Here is an 18,521-nt window from a genome sequence, read left to right as displayed (position 1 = left end):
GTGGTGCAGGGCACATTGGCAATTGAAAGTACCAGGGCAAGAAGTGCCAGGTGAACTGGGAAGGGGATTCTACTGGGCTATCCCCCCCCCAAGAAAAAATTCCCTAGGAAAGGGGTCAGTCTCAGAAAACAAATTGGGGCAGTTTTTTGTTTTTCTTTTTTAAGGGGGGAGGAGTGGAGGGAGGGGGGAAAGGGAGGGACAAGTCCCCAATTTTCTTCTTTTTTTTTTTAAAAAAAATCTTTTTCAAAATTATTTTTTTTTTCTTTTTACCCTCCTGGTGGAAGAAGGGAGGCTTTCCTACTTTAACAGACACTCTGGAGAAAAGTGTCAAAAGCTGGTGCAAAATCCTCTAAGTTCAAGAAGACATTGGAAGTCCAAGTGGCAAAGCAGTTTGGAGAAGTGAGGCAAAAAAGATTTTTTTCTTCTTCCCTCTAATCTTGTTTTTTTTGTTTTTGCTTTTTTAACTGAGGGAATTTCATCTAGTGAACGGCAACAAAAGAGTTCTTTTTTTTTTCTTCATAACTTAAATTCGAAAAAAAGAGTTTTTTTTTTTTTTAAAGAAGATCAAAATAAAGAAAACGAAGAGGAAAAGGAGGCAAGAAAGCAAGGAAAAAAAGACAAACAGAGGAGGAAGAGGAAGACGAGCAACGGTTGTGTCCCAGTCACCCCCTCTCCCATCCCCCCCCCAACCCAGTGCAGCTCTCCGGGCGATGCCAGTGTAAATGCCAGGGCAATGTCCCGCCGCAAGCAGGGAAACCCGCAGCACTTGTCACAAAGGGAGATTATCACACGTAAGTCTGAATTTGAAACGATAGAGATCGGGATCCGGGGCTGGCGGGGTGTGTGTGTGTGTGTGTGTGTGTGGTGTGTGTTGGGGGGGGTTATTAAAAATAAGAATAAAAGGAAGAAATGGGGGGAGGAGGGCAGCAGGATTGCAGGGTGGATGGCTGATCTTTCAAGGCAGAGAGGAGCCGGAGCGGGGGGGGGGGAATCGCAGGGGGTGGAGGGCAGGAGGAAGCCAAAGTTACTTTTTTGCGCTGGGAAATGCACCGTTGGGGAGCTGGGGAAGGGGGACGGGGGGGACGCGCCGAGGGTTTGGGGGGGGGGGGAAAGTGGACGGGGAGGCGGCGGCCGCAACGTTTGTGCATCTGCTTGCACGGTGCAATGTGTGTGGTGGTGGTGGTGGAGGAGGCGGGATTGGGGAGGGGTGGAGGGGGACCGGGAAGTGGGGAAAGTTGGCGAGCGCATGGATTTCCCCTGACAGTTGGGGGGTGGGGGAATGGGGGAGCTGGAGGTGCAGGTGTGGGGGGAGCTCGGGGCTGGGACTCCCGCACGGTGGAGGAGATCCGGGAGGGCGGCGCGGAGGAGGTGGACCGGAGAGGGCGGGCGGCGGGGCCGGGATGCTGGGGAGGGACGAGGGCCGCAGCCCCCTCCCCCAGTTTGCAAGGGGAGATTGCCCCCCCCCCCCCCGCTCCCGGGGCTCTGCTGCAAGGGACTCATCCCCCGTCAACCTCCCAAACTGGGGGGGGGGGGGGAAGGTCTCAGTGTGTAGCGGAGTGTGTGTGTCTGCGTGCATGTGTGTGGAGGGGGGCTGGGGGTGGGAATCCCTGCGATAGGGAAAGCGTGTCAGATAGGAGCGAAAGAGGCTGGGGCGCACATGCGAAATCCTCCCTATCTGATGTCTCCACCGATCTCTCCAACCCATCTCTCTCGCCCCTCGTCACTTGCGTGTCTGTCCTGTCCGTCTGTCCGCCCGGCTCCTCGTCGCAAACCCACCGGCTGGGGGGGGGGGGGGGGGGGAGGGAGGAAAAGAAAAAATATAAGGGAGCCAGCGGGCGGAGGGTTGCAAACCCACTTTGGAAATCCTAAGCAAAGCAGCCCATGTGAAAAGCGGCTCTTTCCAACGCTCCTTTTTTTTTTTAAAGTAGCAAGCGAGGTCCCCCCCCCAAAAAAAAAGCTTGCAGAGATGAGCGAGATCTCGGGAATGCGAAGGACAGTCCTGAGATGTTGGCGGGGGGCGAGAGGGGCGGCTGCCCGGCTCCCCTTTCTCTGTCACCCCTCTTTCCTACCCTCCACGCCTCCCTCACCCCGTTGCCCTAAAACGTTCCTCTCCTTTTGCATTTTTTTGGGGGGGGTCGGTGCACACCGTGTCCTTTTTTTGCATTTTTTTTGGTCGGTGCACAATTCTCTGGCAGTCGAAATAAAACCTCAGTGAAGATGATCGGAGCGTTGTTTCCTTGCAGTTTCTGGCTTGCTCCCCCCCCACCCACCTCCGTAGAAGGATGTGGCTTGGACCCCGGAGCCGCGCGGGGCACCAGCTGCTGCTCAGAGCTGAGCCGGAGACGGTGGAAATCCGAATATTTATGTTATATTAAAAAAATTTAAATAAATAAATATATATAAATATATGAGGGGGTTCTCCCCTCCCTCGAAAACCCGAGACTTGGAAGCCATCTGCCAGCAGCATTTGGTATAGCGATCCCTTTGTTGCAGCGGATAAAATTTGTAAAAATAATTCGTGGGGAAATCTCTTCCCACCCCCCTCCCCTTTTACTCTCTCGCTTTCCTCGAAGAGGAGAGATTTCGGGTGGCGTTCGGCTCTCACCTGGGATAATGATTTCGTTTTTGGACGGGTTACTTTTTATTTTTTCTTCCCTGTCCACCTTTGCTCCAACCCAGGTGAAGATGCCATAGGTGATTCCCTCCTCCCACCCCACCCTCCAAGATTTGTCCCCAGCGCCGAGCTGGATGCTCCAAAGGTCTTTTAGCTAAATGCATTTTGTTTTTTTTTTTATTGGAAGGTATGGCATTTTGGAAAAAAAAAATTTCGGGGGGGGGGGGCGGTGTTGGAGGGAGGGAGAAGAGAGTATAAAAACGTCCACGCTGAAGACATCCCCTCGATTGCCAGGGAATGCAATTTCTCCACGTATTTTCGGTTAAATTGCAAGGGTGGGGAGGGAAATGGGGGGGGGATTTGGAGGGGTTGAGATAATCCGGTGTGTGGCGCAGAAAGAACCCCGCTTGCAGTGGTGTGTAAAGGGAGAGAAGAAGCAGGTAGGTTTTGCTCTCGATTTGATCTCTCTTCTGAACGCCTGTCTGGAAGGTAATAAAAGAGGCCGAAGGGGGAGAGCCGAAGAGCCGCCTGCACAATGGTGGGGGGAGTTGGGACAGAGGGCTTGGGGGGGTGGGGGCCTGGAAGGGGGGGAGACAAGGAGGGCAAGGATACCCTCCTCTCCCTCCCCAGCTTTTCTCCCCATTGATGGATTTGTCCTTGTGTCTGTCCGCTGTCTGTCCGCCTATCTGTCCCCAGAACGCTACCCAGCGTCAGTACAGAGCGGGGGCAGGCAAAAGAAAAAGGGGAAAAAAAAAAGGTATCAAATGTTCAGGGGGGGAGGGAGGGGGCAACAGCAAGGAAGACACGCAGGCCGTCTAGCACACACATGCACACAGGCCACAGAGCTTGCAGACTTTCAGAGGTGGGGGGTGGGTGCTTCAGGGAGAGCAGTCTGACCAGTTTTCAGGAAGGATTATTTATTATTAAATAGCCAAGGCAGCCCCGGTCCTCCGGACGGGAGGGGATGGGGGAGAGGTGGGAAAGGAGAGGAGAAGAGAAGGAGACTTGAATCTGATACTGTTTTCTGGGATCTGCATCATTAGATGTTTAGATGGGGGATTTTTGACATCTGACAGGAGACTCGCATTCAAGGGTGGACTGGAGCCTGGGCCAGGCGAAGTTTGCTGTCAGGGCTCTACTAGAGTTTATTAGGTTTCACGCCACGGGGGTTTAGGGTAACATTTAGGTCTTGAATGTGAAACAAACATCTGAAAATGTAGTTTATTTTTATCCCTGAACATGAATGATTATTTATAAGCTGGAAGCTCACTGGTCTACTTGCCATCTTCAAGTTCACCATAAAGTGATGTAACTTTAGGTAAGCATGATGAACTGTGAAAGAAGGGGACCGACTTAAAATGCTTCTCCTATCTGTGGCCCTTTGCCTCTCAGGCAGAGGACCCAATAATGACCTCGTGAAATTTAGAGACAGGAGAAAAGAGTTGATTGTGAGGAGCTGCCCTGTACGAACACCCCCAATTCTGTTTTACCCCAGTGAGCGGTACTTAAAAAAAGAAGAAACCAAAACGTAGAAAAATTAGCCGGGCAGTTCAAGGATCATGGAGCAGAGGAGGAGCTTTGTGAAAAATCTCCCGTTGAAGGTTTCAGACATAAAGGAAAATGTACAGAAGTAAATGAAATTAAACAGCTCTTGATGATAGAGCGAAGAAAACACCACAGTAAATCACGAACTCCAATTAGGGTAATTTTTCAGGAACTGGCCAAAGCCAACAAGTTTCCCAGGAAGATTAATACTGATTTTCCATGTGAATTCACATTTATATAGAACATTGAATGGAAAGACATGGATTAGGAAGTAAATACGAGTAACTGTTATCTTTGAATAATTTTTATTTTTAAAAATATTCATCTTAATTGTAGTTTCCAGATATTTATGCTAATCACCGCCGTCAAGGAATACATTTCTGTACAGATTTCCACAAGCCCTTCAGAATCAAAGAGGTTTCTAAAAACGTTTCTTATGACTCGATTTTTGAAGGGAACAGAGTTTTTCTTATTTCTGGACCTTTTTTTGCAAACCAGAAGTTCCAGAATTTAAAAGGTATACAAGTTGGCTACTAAAAATTGCACAGGCGGACAATGAAAAGATGTATTCGTCTTGAACATTATTGCGGAGTAGTTTGCTTTATTCGCAGTTCAGTCGTAAGAGAAGACAACGGGGAACACATTTTTGCAACCTTTTTTTTTTAAAAAAAAATATTTTCACTGACACTTTCTTTGCTGATATGTGGTACCCTCTGCATTTTTGAGGTTTTACTCCGTTTTTATGGACTCGGCAGTTTGGGTTTGATTAGTTTTAAAACATTCAGTAGCACTAGGCTAGTAGTTTTTCGGGTTATCGGATAAATGCAGATGTTTTATGATGCTTGTTTTTCCAATTGGCCAAGTAGTCAAGCCCTTTCAGTATGGGTGCCTCAGCAGTATGGCTACTGACCAGTGATTAGCACAGAACGGATCTTATCTTCCCGAACAAAGGGCCAGATTGTGGCATATTTGAAAATGATTATCCTATGGATGAGTGCGAACCCTGTAAATAAGCCCAAATTAGAGATATTTAGTCATTGACCCCTTACTCTAGACTTTTAAACTAAATTTCCCTTCTAGCGTGATCTTTTAGATTAAAAAAAAGTGCCTCGCGCGAGCCTTATACCTCCCTTGTACGTTTCCTATCTAGATGGCTTTGTGTCGTGTAGTGCTTGTTGCTATAAAATACTTTCCAAAATAAACTTCACTGGCTTTTGAGTTGAATCGCAAGGCTAACTGTGCCTCTGGCTTTCACCGCTGCCGTGGTTTGACAGCTAGGGGGAGCTCTGAGTCTATATCATGGTGAATTGTGGTTCGCATTTGAGCTTGCTCCTGGTGGCCGGGATACAATAGGCTAGGAAATTCTACTGTTATCCGAGGTAGTTTATGTTGCTTCAGAGCGTCTAAAGTGTAAAGTTGTAGTATGGATATGCATGCAGAGGTCTATACAGAGTAAGATGAAAGGGTGAGTCGGAGAAATCTCTTTTCAGGCCGGCCCCCCTGGCTCCTAAATGGGCCCCAGGTGGACATTTCGCATTAAAATTAATTTTAACGGTGGCTTGCCCGTCGTTCTGCAGTCTGTAAATTCTGACAGCGTAGTGGCGGTAGGTAATCAGGTTAATGGCGGGCACTGAAGGTGTGGGAATGCGAAGAAGAATGTGCAAAGGTACAGAATATAAATCGCAGTGCCTGGGCCTCCTCTGCCGATGTACATATCTCAAATGCTTGGAAAGTGCAGGAGAATTTCTGTATTCAGCAGAGCCGTGGGTGCAAAGCAGATGAAGCTTTATGACTTGGAACTCTTCAGATAGATGGAAAATGATTTGCAGAACATTGGCAGTATTTGAATTTTCATCAATCCCTCACACTCTATGATCTCGTCCTACAGAGGAATCAGATCCCAGGTTCTTCAAAGAAATAAAATGAAGCCTCGCAGGGTGTAAAAGTTTCTGGGAGCAGAGTGCACGTAACTTTCTCGGTAAGGGGTCTGCCGGTTTAGCTCTGGTCGGTCATGCCCTGTCCCTAGTGAATAGAATTTAGCTAGACACCTTTCTCACCCAAGCCTGTAATTCGGGGGAATACATAGAGCACACTTGGATCACTGAATCACAGTGCTCTCTCCTGGGAGTCCAAGAAATTCATCAAGCCGGGGGTATTGTTCACATAATATCCTTTCGTCTTCTTTTAGAGCACAATATGTGGGTAGAGGTTGCCTGTGACAGGAAAGCGTGCTTTATTCTAACCTGAAAGAGAAATAAATTAGGTCAGACAAAAGACCAGTGCTGTCATCAGCTGTAGAGAGAACCTTCACTCTGGAGTATAGAGGACCAGCAATTCGTCTGATGATTTCTTTCCTTCATTTAATGTTTGAATTGAACTAGTCGTAAGCATAAAGACAGCAGCTAGCCAGCTCAGTGGGCAGCCCTGAAGGAAGTCATACAGTATCTCAAAACTGGTGACGATCGATCTTACGCAGGTCTTGGAAAACCATTTTTCTTTGCAGAAGTCCCGGATAGTTCCAGTCGTGGCTTGTTTGGATATATAACTTTTCAAAGAGGAGCCATAAAAGTGCATAACTAGCCAGAGACCCTCAGAGATGGAAATGCATTTTTAAAAAGTCTTACTAAGGAGACGGAGACTACTAAAAGGGCTATTCACTTCCTGTCTCTCTGGGAGAATATGTTGTTGTTGCTTGTTGTTTAATGCTGAGGCTGTCCATTCTGGTTCCCGACCCTTAGCTGAAACTGTCTGTGGAATTTGGTCTCCTGAGGTTAATAGTCATGTCACATCTGGACAGGCAAGAGGAAAATAAATGATCTTTTGGGACCGTATCATGACACACACTAAAGTTATTGATGCAATACAAGCACCTTACAGGGGATGGATCTGCTGCTCGGTGTTAGACGTGGGATACATTTATATATTTTTAATGAGGGGAGAGAGGAAAAAAAAATCAGACATCAGTAACCGTCTACAGCATTGATTAATGTATGATTCATTCAACTGCTGTTATTGTGGCATCTTCATCTTTCAGCATTGTTTTTTTTCTCACACAAAATGGGTATGTGCAGCCTGAACACCATTCCTTTCCACCAAGTGTTATAAACCTCTAAGGGAAGAGATGTGTTCCCCATAAGTTGTAGCTTTCAAGGCTCAATTCGACCTCTCTCGCTATTCCACCTCTCTTCTACTTCCTCAAACCGCCCCCTCCCAATCTGGGCTAGCTTGTACTGTGGACCCTCGCTAGAGCCCTGTGCAGTAGCCTTTCCCAGGGAATATATAAAAAAAGTGCCTAAAGCAGGCTATTTGAAAACAAATTAAAGCAGAGGGACACACTTCATGCATTGCAGACACGCGTCAGTGAGGGGGGTTAGAGGGATATCATCATTTTACTGGCAAAAGTGACACCAGATCGGGGATTTGATTAATGGTACGGCATTCACAGGGAGTTGGTTCTGTATTTTTGACATATGCAAGTCTTTTGTGTAGTTGCCTCAATTTTAGAAATTCATTTTTTTCTGAAGCAGCTGATAATTTGCATGTGTGCTGAATATTTCCCAGGTAATGTGCAGAAATTCCATCCCAAATAGCACAATATTAAAGAACTCAAAAGTTTTAAAAATCTCTACTTTTAAAACTTTTTTTTTATCCTGCGTGTGCCGAGTCCTTGAAATCATCCATATGTTTGCTTAAAGGTTCTAATGAGCACTTTTTCAATAAATTCAAACAAAGGCTCAGGAACGTTGTAGGTCAGCCTTGGAGTCATTTACTGCATTTCAGAAATGGAATCACATTGGAGAATGAAATTTTTTAAAAAAGTAGAAATGCCTACATGCACGTAGGAAATCAGATGCATATCGTGGGTCACACTGTCTGCATCTAGCTGTTGGTCACTTTCAGAGTTTCCAGCTTGAGTAAGAGCTTTCTTTTTTAAGTACACTTTTCTTTTTTCAAGAAACAGGTTTAAATAAAACAAATCTCTTCATTTAACAACAAACAGTGCTTTTATATTACATCATTGCAATCTTGGCGATAGCTAGTTAGAAAGATTTTGGGCTTTTTGCAGCTTTGCAGAACCTTCTTACTCAAGGTCTCAGAAGAGTAAATCTTCCCCCCACCCCCCGCAAGCCAAATTGGGTTTTTAAATGAAGACATAGTCCCCTTCCATTTTTTCAGGCTGCACTTTCTACTTTTTATTAAGCCACATTTTAGGATTCTTATTTCTGTTCCATGCTCCTAGATTCTTGTTCTCTTGGGTTTGGGTTTGTCAGATTTTCAGTGTGTAATGGTCCTGAGGGTTCTGCTTGGGTGGAAAGAGCCAGGGTTCTTCTGAAGAGGTTGCTTGGATGTGTCGTGCTCTCGGAACCTCCTGGAACCAGAACTGGCATTCTGTTCATCAGGAATTCTCATCCCGGTCTTCCTCCCCTATATATGAATTCCTAGAATGGTTTAGCTATGAAGGCTATATTTTAGACTGTGTGACCTTGACCCTCTCCCAGGGGACAAATCACCTCTTAAATGGACACTAACCTGCTTTTCTTAACTTGGCCTGAATTGGCTTTGTGATCTGAGAGTCTCCTGGATCCTCATATTTTCTCCACTTTGTGGGGTACCAGACTACCTTTTTCCCCGGGGGCCAGTTTCTTTTGGGAGGTCGACGGTCGACTTGGTGGGGCACGGAAGGCTTTAGGGATGGTGGGGTCTGGCTGAAAGGAGTGGAGTAAGAGGGTGTAGCTGAGGAAGGAGCAGCAGGACTATTCCCTGTCGCTTCTCTGATTTCCACTCCTCTCTCTCTTTTTTCCCTAGCCTTCCTCCAAAATAAGCAGAGGCTTGGCACCAATCAGAATAGGGCATTAGCTCCTGCTTTCTTTGCTGCTCTGCCAGAGAGGTGGGATGGATGGGATAGAGGTGGACAATCCAGGCACATTTTCCTTGCCTCAGCCTCCACAGTGAAGAAATGAGACTCAGCCGTTGAATCTCAACCCGATACCTTTCCCAGCCTGTAATTTCTCTGAAAACATATGCGACAAGTTACAGACTTATCTGCAACCTGCCTTCCCCTCGTGGTCTAGGATGTTTATTATTCTTTCTGTTCAAATAACAGTATTATTTCTTGTCATTTTTAAGGGTAATCTATTCCGAGATTTTTTTTTCTTTCCCAGAGGATTGATTTTCCAGTTGTCATGTCCTACCGGTTTAGATAAATTAAACACTGATGGTAGCAAAAAAATGTTCAGCTCTGTTGAATGTGCTCTTAGCGTAATATAAGTGCGCAGTATAGTCTCACACACCAAATTTCACAACCGAAAAGATTAAAAGATCTGCTCACAGATTATTGGTAAATGTAGGCCATCCGGGAAATAGTCTTAATTTAGCAAGCCTTAGTACTAAGCAGGTATAAAATCTACATCAGTAGCTTTGAGAGCTCCACGCAGTTGGGTGAAATCTAAGCCCATTCCTCTAAGTGTGCTGACACACTGACAAATAGTCTTGTCTGGGATATACCACCTGAAAGTACAGTTTTGGAATGGCTGTTGATTAAAACAACAGTGTGTTTGTGCTTTTCACCAGGATTGTGGTTAAACCATTAGAAATAGGGATTTGGATTTGAGTCAGAATTTGGTCAAAATACCTTTTTGTTGTCTCTTTGTGTGTGTGTGTGTGTGTCTTTGTGTCTGTGTGGTAGTGGGGGGAAGTGTGTGTGTCTGTGTAGCAATATATGGGATGGAAATACCAGGTGGGAGGAGGTTGTGCTGGCAGAATGTGAGGTAGTGGTGGACAGACCCTCTGAATTTTTTATTTTGTGGGGGGCGTTGATACAGGTGTCTTAAGGTGCGTGAGTTCGGGACAGAGCTTTGGATAATCAGTGATCTCCATCGGGACATCCTATTCTAGCATTTTATTTACGAATGGCCCTTTTCTGGCTTCCTTAGAGTTAAGTCTGTGACAGAGCTTTCATCTTGGACCACCGTTTTCAAGGGCTGCAGATAAGCCCCATAAAATTCACCTGGAGCTAAAATGTGACTTAAAAGAGTTTGCGTTAGGAGTATATATGCTTGTTTTGGGTTTTTGGGTTTTTAAATTTACTTAAAATTTAGATCCTTTTTTTTTTCAGGACTCCAATTTTAGTCTCCCTCTCCCCCAAAAGAATTTATACTTTGGGGAATCTTCCCCTTCCCTTCTACGGTTTTATGACTGAAACAGGGCTTTGTTTCATTTTAAAATGAAGGTTAACCTTATGAGTGCTGTACTTTTAACTGGCTCTTTTTAGGGATTAACATTTTAGACATGGCTGAACTCCACATGTTCAAAAAAATCTCATTTTGCAGTAGATACTTTATATGGGATTTCAAACCATTTTTTTTGGAATAAAGGCATTTTGTAAATTCCCTAATAATGCTTTATCTAGCCTACGAAGATGGGAGACTTTGAAAGTATCTCCAATAAAAAGTCCACATTTTCCTTGTTTTAAAACTGGTGAAGTTCAGATTTCTCTGATGAGGCAGTCACACTTTACTGATAGATCATCAAACAGATGTTGTGCTTTTTAATGTGTAGAGATGTAACGGTTGTAATCTAAAGCTAGATTTCACCCAGTGAAAGCAGGAATGTTATAATAACAGCCGGAAAGGATAGGCGGCCAATTTTAATTTCATTTTATTTATTGTTAGTTATCATCATAGTTGTTGTTCTTAAATCCCATACTACAGCTCAACATGAAACCAGGGTAGAAATATTTTTGAGGTTCATCTATGCCCCAGAACTTTGAGGATGCAGCAAGATGCGTGCATGTGTGCGCTTGTGTATGTTAGTGTGTAAGTGCGTGTATGCGTGTGTGTGTGTGTGGGGGGGGGAGAGAGAGATAGAGAGAGAGAGAGACCTTTCCCCCCTTCCCTTTGTACATGGAAGCATCACAGGGTGGACATCTCTGGAAGAGGGGTTGTTACATCTTTCTTCCTTCTTTTCATCCTTCAATCCTCCTCTACCTCTTCCATTCCTCCCTCTCTCTTTCTCTCTCTCTCCCCTCAAAAAGACACACACACACACACACCAAACACACACACAACACACACTCAACCCAGCAACCAGCAACCAACGGAAGTGAAACCACAGGGCGTCTCTACTGAGCGAATCTCTAAAAACTCTTAAGTGTGAGCATACTTAATCTTGAGACTATGCGACTATGCCCTTTATTCATTGTCCATAAAGAGAGCCTAGAATCTTCAAGCGTATGTTGGGCATTTCTCTGCATTAGAAATACTCTAAGCTAATGTTGCAGAGCAGCCGGTCTCCCTTTAAGTTGGGAGTGAGGAAATTCATGAAAAACAGCAATGTGAAGTTCCCTTGGAGTAAGAATTCTGTTCTCTCAAGGGCGAAACCCAGTTCTTAATGTTGTGTTAATGAAGTTGTCTTAAAAGGTTTCACTTTCCAACCAAATGTCATTATTCTTTAAACCCAAATAAAAAATGAACTTTTCAGACTTGGGCGAGATTAGTTTGATTCTCGTGGCGAGGCCAGGCACCTTTTCCTTGTTCAAACCAGCCCCGCAATTGAACAGAAATTCTGTCCAGGTCTTGACTGTTAAGGAAAGTGAGGAAGTTGTTCACTCATTATTGAGGTATCACTTTTTTTTCAGGGGGAGGCTTAAATAATCTCAATGATTCCCTCCCTTCTCTACTTCGGTTGGTTAGGATAGTTAGGTCGGGCCTGTCTAGGGTTTACAGACAGGATTTTCCAGGCTCATCAGATGCTTTCTGATTTAAAGCAAAAGTCAGAATAGCAGAAATCTTTTTGATACTTTCAGACTCAATTACTGTGGATCACAAGGGCTTATTGCATAAAGAAAGTGAAAAGCTGATTTTTCTGTAATGCAAGGCTGCCAAAAAATGAAAGAATACCAGATGTTACCAAAAAAAAAAGGTGCCATTACAGAGTCCTTGACAAAACAGGGAGGGAGAAGAATGCCTGTGAATAGGCATATGTGAACTTGGCTAATTTTTAAATTAGTCTGTGTTTCTCTTGAATTAGAAAATGAATGTGTAATAATTTAACGAAACTTCACAGCAAATGGGAAGGAGGTGAACAGAGACCTGAAGGAATGCCGTATTTTGTGCCACATTTTCTAAAAAGCAAAACTGAAGTGGGAGATTGAGTTAGACATCTTTGGCCCTAATGAAAAGATGATCAAGTTGTGAGTGGAGAGAAATGTTGGTTTTCATATTTTAGGAAATTCTGAAAATGTAGTAATTTAAAAGACATATTTAACTTGGGTAGCGTCTTCACCGACATGGCATTTTAAACCTGCTACAGGTATTTTTTTTCTGTCCCCTTCCTTACATTGTTCCAGGTTGCGATTCAGCTCTCATTTTCAGTTTGTTTTTTTTCAGCTCTTTTGTTTATCTCCTTTGTGCTTTTTTAATATTTTGACATCCTCCTATTTATTAGAGATTCTCTTCTAGAAATATAGCACAGTACACTCTTATGTTTCTAAAAGAACTGTTTTCACAGTACTCTCCTTTGGCTCTAAAATTATGTATATGTAATTGGTAATTAAAGGTGCTAGCTTTTCAATATAAACAATATTTCTCAATGCTAGATCATTAAAGGGAGCTGAGACACTAAATAATTACCTTTTCCGTTCTGACAAACTGTTCACAGAAATTCACTCTCCTTCCCTAGCACCACTTTTCAGCATAAGGTTTATGATTACATTTTCACTATGGTAGAGCATCTTTTCATAAAATAAATTGGTAAATTAATTATGTAGTATTGTCTTCAAACTCCTTTTAAAGTAATCTGATTTTTTTGAAGTAATTAATTGTTTCCAAGACCTGCATTGTGCCTGCCACATAGTTTACTTTGTAGGTTTTTCCTTGTTACACTACTCAGTGGACATTCAGAGCCCTTCATAATGAATTTTCTAAGGTATTTTCACATCTCTACCATTATTTAATCAAGCAATTAATTTTAAATTCCTTTTTCCTTCCCCTTATGTACCTGAAAAAATACATTTACACTATACTCACAAACTCTATATACATAATATTTTTTGGCCTTCATCATCTATTCCGATTGTCATCTCTATGTATGTACGTATAAATATACGATTGCACCTAGCTATCTGTTTAATTGATCTATGTATTATCTATCATTTCTGTGCTGCTTGGGGCATATGAAGAAGCTTGTGCTTCTTTTGAGAGGAAATTTGATATATTTGTAGGGTAGGTGATCCCTCAGAAATGATCTCTTCCTTGGCTCTAACCACTCAGTAGCTTCACAGCCCCTGATCGTGTTTTCTTCCGTGCACTCCTGCTTTCTAGTTTTCTGTGGTCTGCAATATGCTTTGTTAAATATGCTGCAACTTACTATAGTCTGGCTTCTCTGATTCTCACCAAATTGATTTTGTTTTCTTTATTTCAAACTTGTGTGACATTTAGTCTTCTTTCAGAATACCGATAATCTCGATTTTAAAATGCTGATTGAAATTTCTTGTAATCCTCATTTGTTTAGGAGACTTTTCGCCCACTTTGGGTGGCAAAATTTAAAATTCTGATACTTTTTGAAGTGTTCAAAGCCTATGTGTGTATTGTTTTTAAAAAATAGGAACTAATGGCCAGGAAAAAATCACATTCGTTTGAAACTCCTGGATGATCTGGCAAGGAGATATTGGAGGCTAAAGTTTTAATTTTCTATAGTGAAAGTAAATAGATCCTTTGTAATCACTGGGGTCTTAATAAAGCATTGTCAAGTCCAACAACAGTTGTTCTTGCAAGAAATTGAACTCTCACGGCAAATGGATTTGCAGTCACTTTTCATCTAGCTTTCACTAGAATTTACCTGTTATCCAATTGTTCTGCGGTCCTCTTAGAGTGTTTCTTTATGTGTCTCCAAATGTGCGTGGATGTGAATTTTTGGCCTAGCCAACATGCGGATGGAGGAGCATGGGGAGACACAGGCAAAAGCATATATGTATAAAAATACCAGTGTTCAGAAGGGTACTCAGACTTAGAGACTTCTTAGACTGTGAGCCTCATGTGGGACAGGGACTGGATCCGACCTGATTACCTCGTATCTACCCCAGCCTTCAGAACAGTGCTTGACGCGTAGTAAGCACTTAACAAATGCCAGAATAATAATAGCCAGCATAACAATGCTCAAACCCAGAGCACTGTAAAATGGCTCTCAATCACTCACTCAATCAATCAAATTTATTGTACCCTTACTGTGCGCAGAGCACTGTGCACTTGCACAGCATAACAGAGTTGGTAGACACGTTCCCTTGCACACGTCGAACCTACAGTCTAGAGGACTCTTAGCTGCTGGTATTTCAGAATTTCCAGCTGGTAGTGGATTTGTGCGGAAGGCAGGGTTGGGTAGCTCAAACCATGATTTTGTTGCTCAGTCTTTAGTTTCCAACATGGGACATTTGGAGGGGGGGTGAAACGGGGATGAGGAGAGGACGAACTAGAGGAAAAGTGATCAAAAAGTATGGGGATAAATCTGCTTGTTTGGGTATCTAGGCCGTGGCCTAACGCTTCAAATTCCTGGGAGTGCTCAAACCCTTCTTTCTCTCTGTCCTTGTCGTCCTTGTCCCCCTCCCCCTCCTTTGTCTTCTCCATGTCTAAGCAGAGGCCGACCATGTGGAAGCGGCGATTGTCGACGAGGATGAAAGCCTTGAAATAGCGGAGCCGGGAGGCATTAGCCTCTCTCCAGGTGGGACCGATCCCGACTTGTTAACCTGTGGACAGTGTCAGATGAACTTCCCCTTGGGAGACATCTTGATTTTTATAGAGCACAAGAAGAAGCAGTGCAGCGGCACGCTAGGCTCCTGCTATGAAAAGAGCCTGGATAAAAGCAGTCCTCCCCCTTCATCACGCTCCGAGCTCAGGAAAGTGTCAGAGCCAGTGGAAATCGGGATCCAAGTCACACCTGATGAAGATGATCGCCTTCTCACGCCTACAAAAGGAATTTGCCCCAAGCAGGAGAATATTGCAGGTACAGCATGTTTTACCCTCTCGTCCTCTCACCTTCCAGGCAAACGTGTGAAGAGAGCCCCATCAGGGGTGGGCCCGTGACATGAAGCCTTAACCGGCAGGTTTCTTGAAGGGACTTAACTGTCTTGAGAAACCTCAGTGTCTCAGAGCAGAGGAGTGGGGTTCACAGTTTCAAAGTCTGGGATGCCTTTATGTGGGGGTGAGGAGGGGGAGGTAGCAGCTGCCTGAGGAAGGAAGTGTTTTCTGTCTGAGGTGCTTCTCAAGGAAAATCTCCCCTAAGTCTCCAGGACTCTGGTTTCATGCAGAGCTTCCCTTGGAGGGCACCTCCAGCACATGACAGGTACAAGGCTCAGATAAGGTGTTTGGTTGTAGTAGAGGGCCCAAGGGCGGTGGGGGCTGGGCCCTCAGAATGAGTCACATAAGGGGTAGGCAGAGAAAAATCAAACACCAGAACAGTCCCTCTCCCCGGCCTCCCGTGAGCCACTTCCGGGTATTTCCTGAAACACCCTGAGCTCTTCTGGAAAGTTAGAGATGCCATATGCACTCCCCCTCCTCAAACCCTGCTTCTTTCCAGGAGACATAGGAGTCTGTCTGTTCCTGCTGAATAGGTGACTCGCTTCCCTTGCAACCTCGGGCCCGTGCTTACCGCTCTCTGGATCTGCTTCCCCAGTCAGCGCTGTTTGGCCATAAAAACCCCACCTTCCTCTCTTCCCTTGACTCTTCTTCCTTCTCAACATTTGATGCCCCAGAAGCAGGGAGATGTTCTTGCTCTCTTACCTTTTTCTTCAGGAGAGGCTTCCATCAAACTCCACAGTTAACAGGACCGCGGAATGCCCCAGCTTTTCTTTTCCAGCGCTGTTTGCCGTTATGAGTAGGGAAGAACTGAGGGGGGATCCTACCATGTGGACCAGTGAAGATCTAGAGTAGGGCCTCTGCCTGCCCTGCCTTCCAGCCTCCCTCCCTGCAGAGTCTTCACTTTCCTTTGAAAGTAGAACAACCTCTCCAAGGCTCTGCAGCATAGCATAGACCCTGCACAAATCCTGAGCCTTTAATAATAATTGTGGTATTTTTTGAGCGCTTACTATGTGCCAGGCACTGTACTAAGTGCTGGGGTGGACACAGTCCCTGTCCCACATGGAGCTCACAGTCTCAATCCCCATTTTACAGATGAGGTAATAATAATGTTGGTATTTGTTAAGTGCTTACTATGTGCAAAGCACTGTTCTAAGCACTGGGGGGATACAAGGTGATCAGGTTGTTCCACGTGGGGCTCACGGTTTTAATCCCCATTTTACAGATGAGGTAACTGAGGTGCAGAGAAGTGAAGTGACTTGCCTGAGGCCACACAGCAGACAAATGGTGGAGCTGGGGCTAGAACCCATGACCTTCTGACTCCAGCCCCGTGCTTCCCAACACACATATGTGAGAAAAGGCCTAGGAACATTGGCCACCTGCTTTGGGAGAACAGATAGCATCTTTTTCTGGGAGCAGGGGGACGTTCAGTGGGCATTAGAGGGGTTAAACTAATGAGTTATCGTGATTAAGGTCCTCTCTCCACTTACAGTTTCTGACGAATTGCTACCTTCTTTCCGTTGGAGCTGTGATATGGGTCGGTGTTCCTTCTACAGTCTCCATTCCATCGTTCATAATAATGGCGGTATTTGTCCAGTTCTTACTGTGTGCCAAGCATCGTACTAAGCGCTGGGGTAGAAACAAGATCGTCAGGTTAAACACAGTCCCTGCCTAAGGGGGAGGGAGAAAAGGTATTATTAACCAATCAATAAATGGTATTTATTGAGCGCTGACTGTGTGCGGAACACTGTACTAAGCACTTGGGAGAGTACAATACAACAGAGTTGATAGACACGTTCCCTGCTCTCAATGAGCGTACAGTCTAGAGGGGGAGACAAGCATTAATATGAATAAATAAGGACGGATATGTACAAAAGTGTTTTGGGGCTGAAGGTGGGGTGAATACCAAATGCCCAGAGGGTTCAGAGCCAAGTGCATAGATGACGTAGAAGGGAGGGGGAGTTAGGGTGATTAAGGGGTGATGCACCAAAAGGTGAGAACCCCCAAGTCATTACTTTAAATCCCCATTCAGGATTTCGTTGTTGCCAAGTGAGTTTTGGTTGTTCTTTAGCGAGAACATGGAAAAGCCAGAGCACCTGCTTTGACTTGTGGAAGATCTGCTTAGGGGGAAGGAGAAGGATTGATTCTCATAAGGAAAAGAGCTGTTCATCTCCCTCTGTCTTATCCAGGTAGAACACACCCGAAATCAGCAAGCATTAGAAGTTAAAAAAAAATACCAAAGTAAAATAAGTTATTTTGATTTGGGTTCTTTAAGCATATCCTATACATGGAAATATTCTAGAGAATATGACAATGATATGTGCTTCTTTGGAGAGAAGATGGTTAGATTAAAAAGGTGCAGGGCCTTTTTCATCTTATTATTTCTTGTGTTTCTTTATAATAGCAAAGAAATGGTTTTCAATAGTAGTATAAAAGCCTGAAATTATAGCTGGGGTGAGTAGCCATGAAAAACCCACAGAAATCATTCATTGGGTAGTCTTTAGTGGGCTATACCAAGCCCTTTATTTATATTTCAAAAGAAAAGCTTTTTGCATTAACCCAAAAAAATAAAAAATTGGAATTTTCAATTTAACATTAAAGGTATTTCCCAGTGAGAGGCTGTGGATCATTGTTGTTAGATTTGTTTAAAAAGAGCAACTAAATATGATTTCATAAAAGGCAAAGTTAATCTCTAAGGCAGATTTTTCTCCTAGCCCCTAACTTTTGGGTCATAATAATGCTACAGCCTACAGTATTTTCACTTGATATGTGACGAAAGATATTCTTGGCTTCTCTGTACTGTGACAGGAAGAATAGATTTCTTTTTTTCAAAAGAAATATGTAAAATAATCCTTTAGCAGTATAGAGAGATATGTTTGTTCAAAGCATTTAAAATGTTATTTTAATCAAAGGTGCCAAACAAGCTACATGCTGTGTCAGCTAAAGAAGACCATTACATTTTAACAGCAAACCATGCTCTTTTCCTCTTTCTTTTGCTCCCCATTTTGGAACAAAGTTGGTTTTTTTTTTTGGATTTAATAGAAAGGAGAGATTAAAGTAGAAAAATTTCAGTGGTCCAAATGTGAAAAGTAATTTAATATGGTGGAAGCATTAATTATTTTAGCTTAATTGAATTCTGAGGACTGCAGTAGTTGCATTTTTGTAGACAAGGCCTGTTTATTATTTCTTTGTGTAGATTAACAGTAAAGGAAACCCAGATAACTTTCAGTTATTTATTGTAAAATAAATGTGTCAATTCATGTGTAAAGCAAGCTGTTCAAAGATAATTGAGTCTT

General features: G+C 43.8%; 1 protein-coding gene across 2 annotated transcripts in view; it reads left to right on the top strand.

The window, feature by feature from the left end:
• Positions 1–213: 213 nt before the first annotated feature.
• Positions 214–18,521, top strand: part of BCL11B (BAF chromatin remodeling complex subunit BCL11B) — a 112,845-nt gene continuing 94,537 nt past the window's right edge. For both annotated transcript variants that reach the window (XM_029064658.1, XM_029064652.1), the window contains exons 1-2: positions 214–791; positions 14,789–15,154. In XM_029064658.1, the coding sequence (XP_028920491.1) occupies positions 734–791; positions 14,789–15,154 (424 nt within the window). In that variant the 5' untranslated portion in view covers positions 214–733. The remainder of the gene's footprint in view (positions 792–14,788; positions 15,155–18,521) is intronic.

This window comes from Ornithorhynchus anatinus, chromosome 1 (genome assembly GCF_004115215.2).
Source record: "Ornithorhynchus anatinus isolate Pmale09 chromosome 1, mOrnAna1.pri.v4, whole genome shotgun sequence".
Taxonomy (NCBI): Eukaryota; Metazoa; Chordata; class Mammalia; order Monotremata; family Ornithorhynchidae; genus Ornithorhynchus; species Ornithorhynchus anatinus.
Note: the sequence above shows the minus strand (reverse complement) of the source record. Positions and strands in the feature narration are given on the sequence as shown.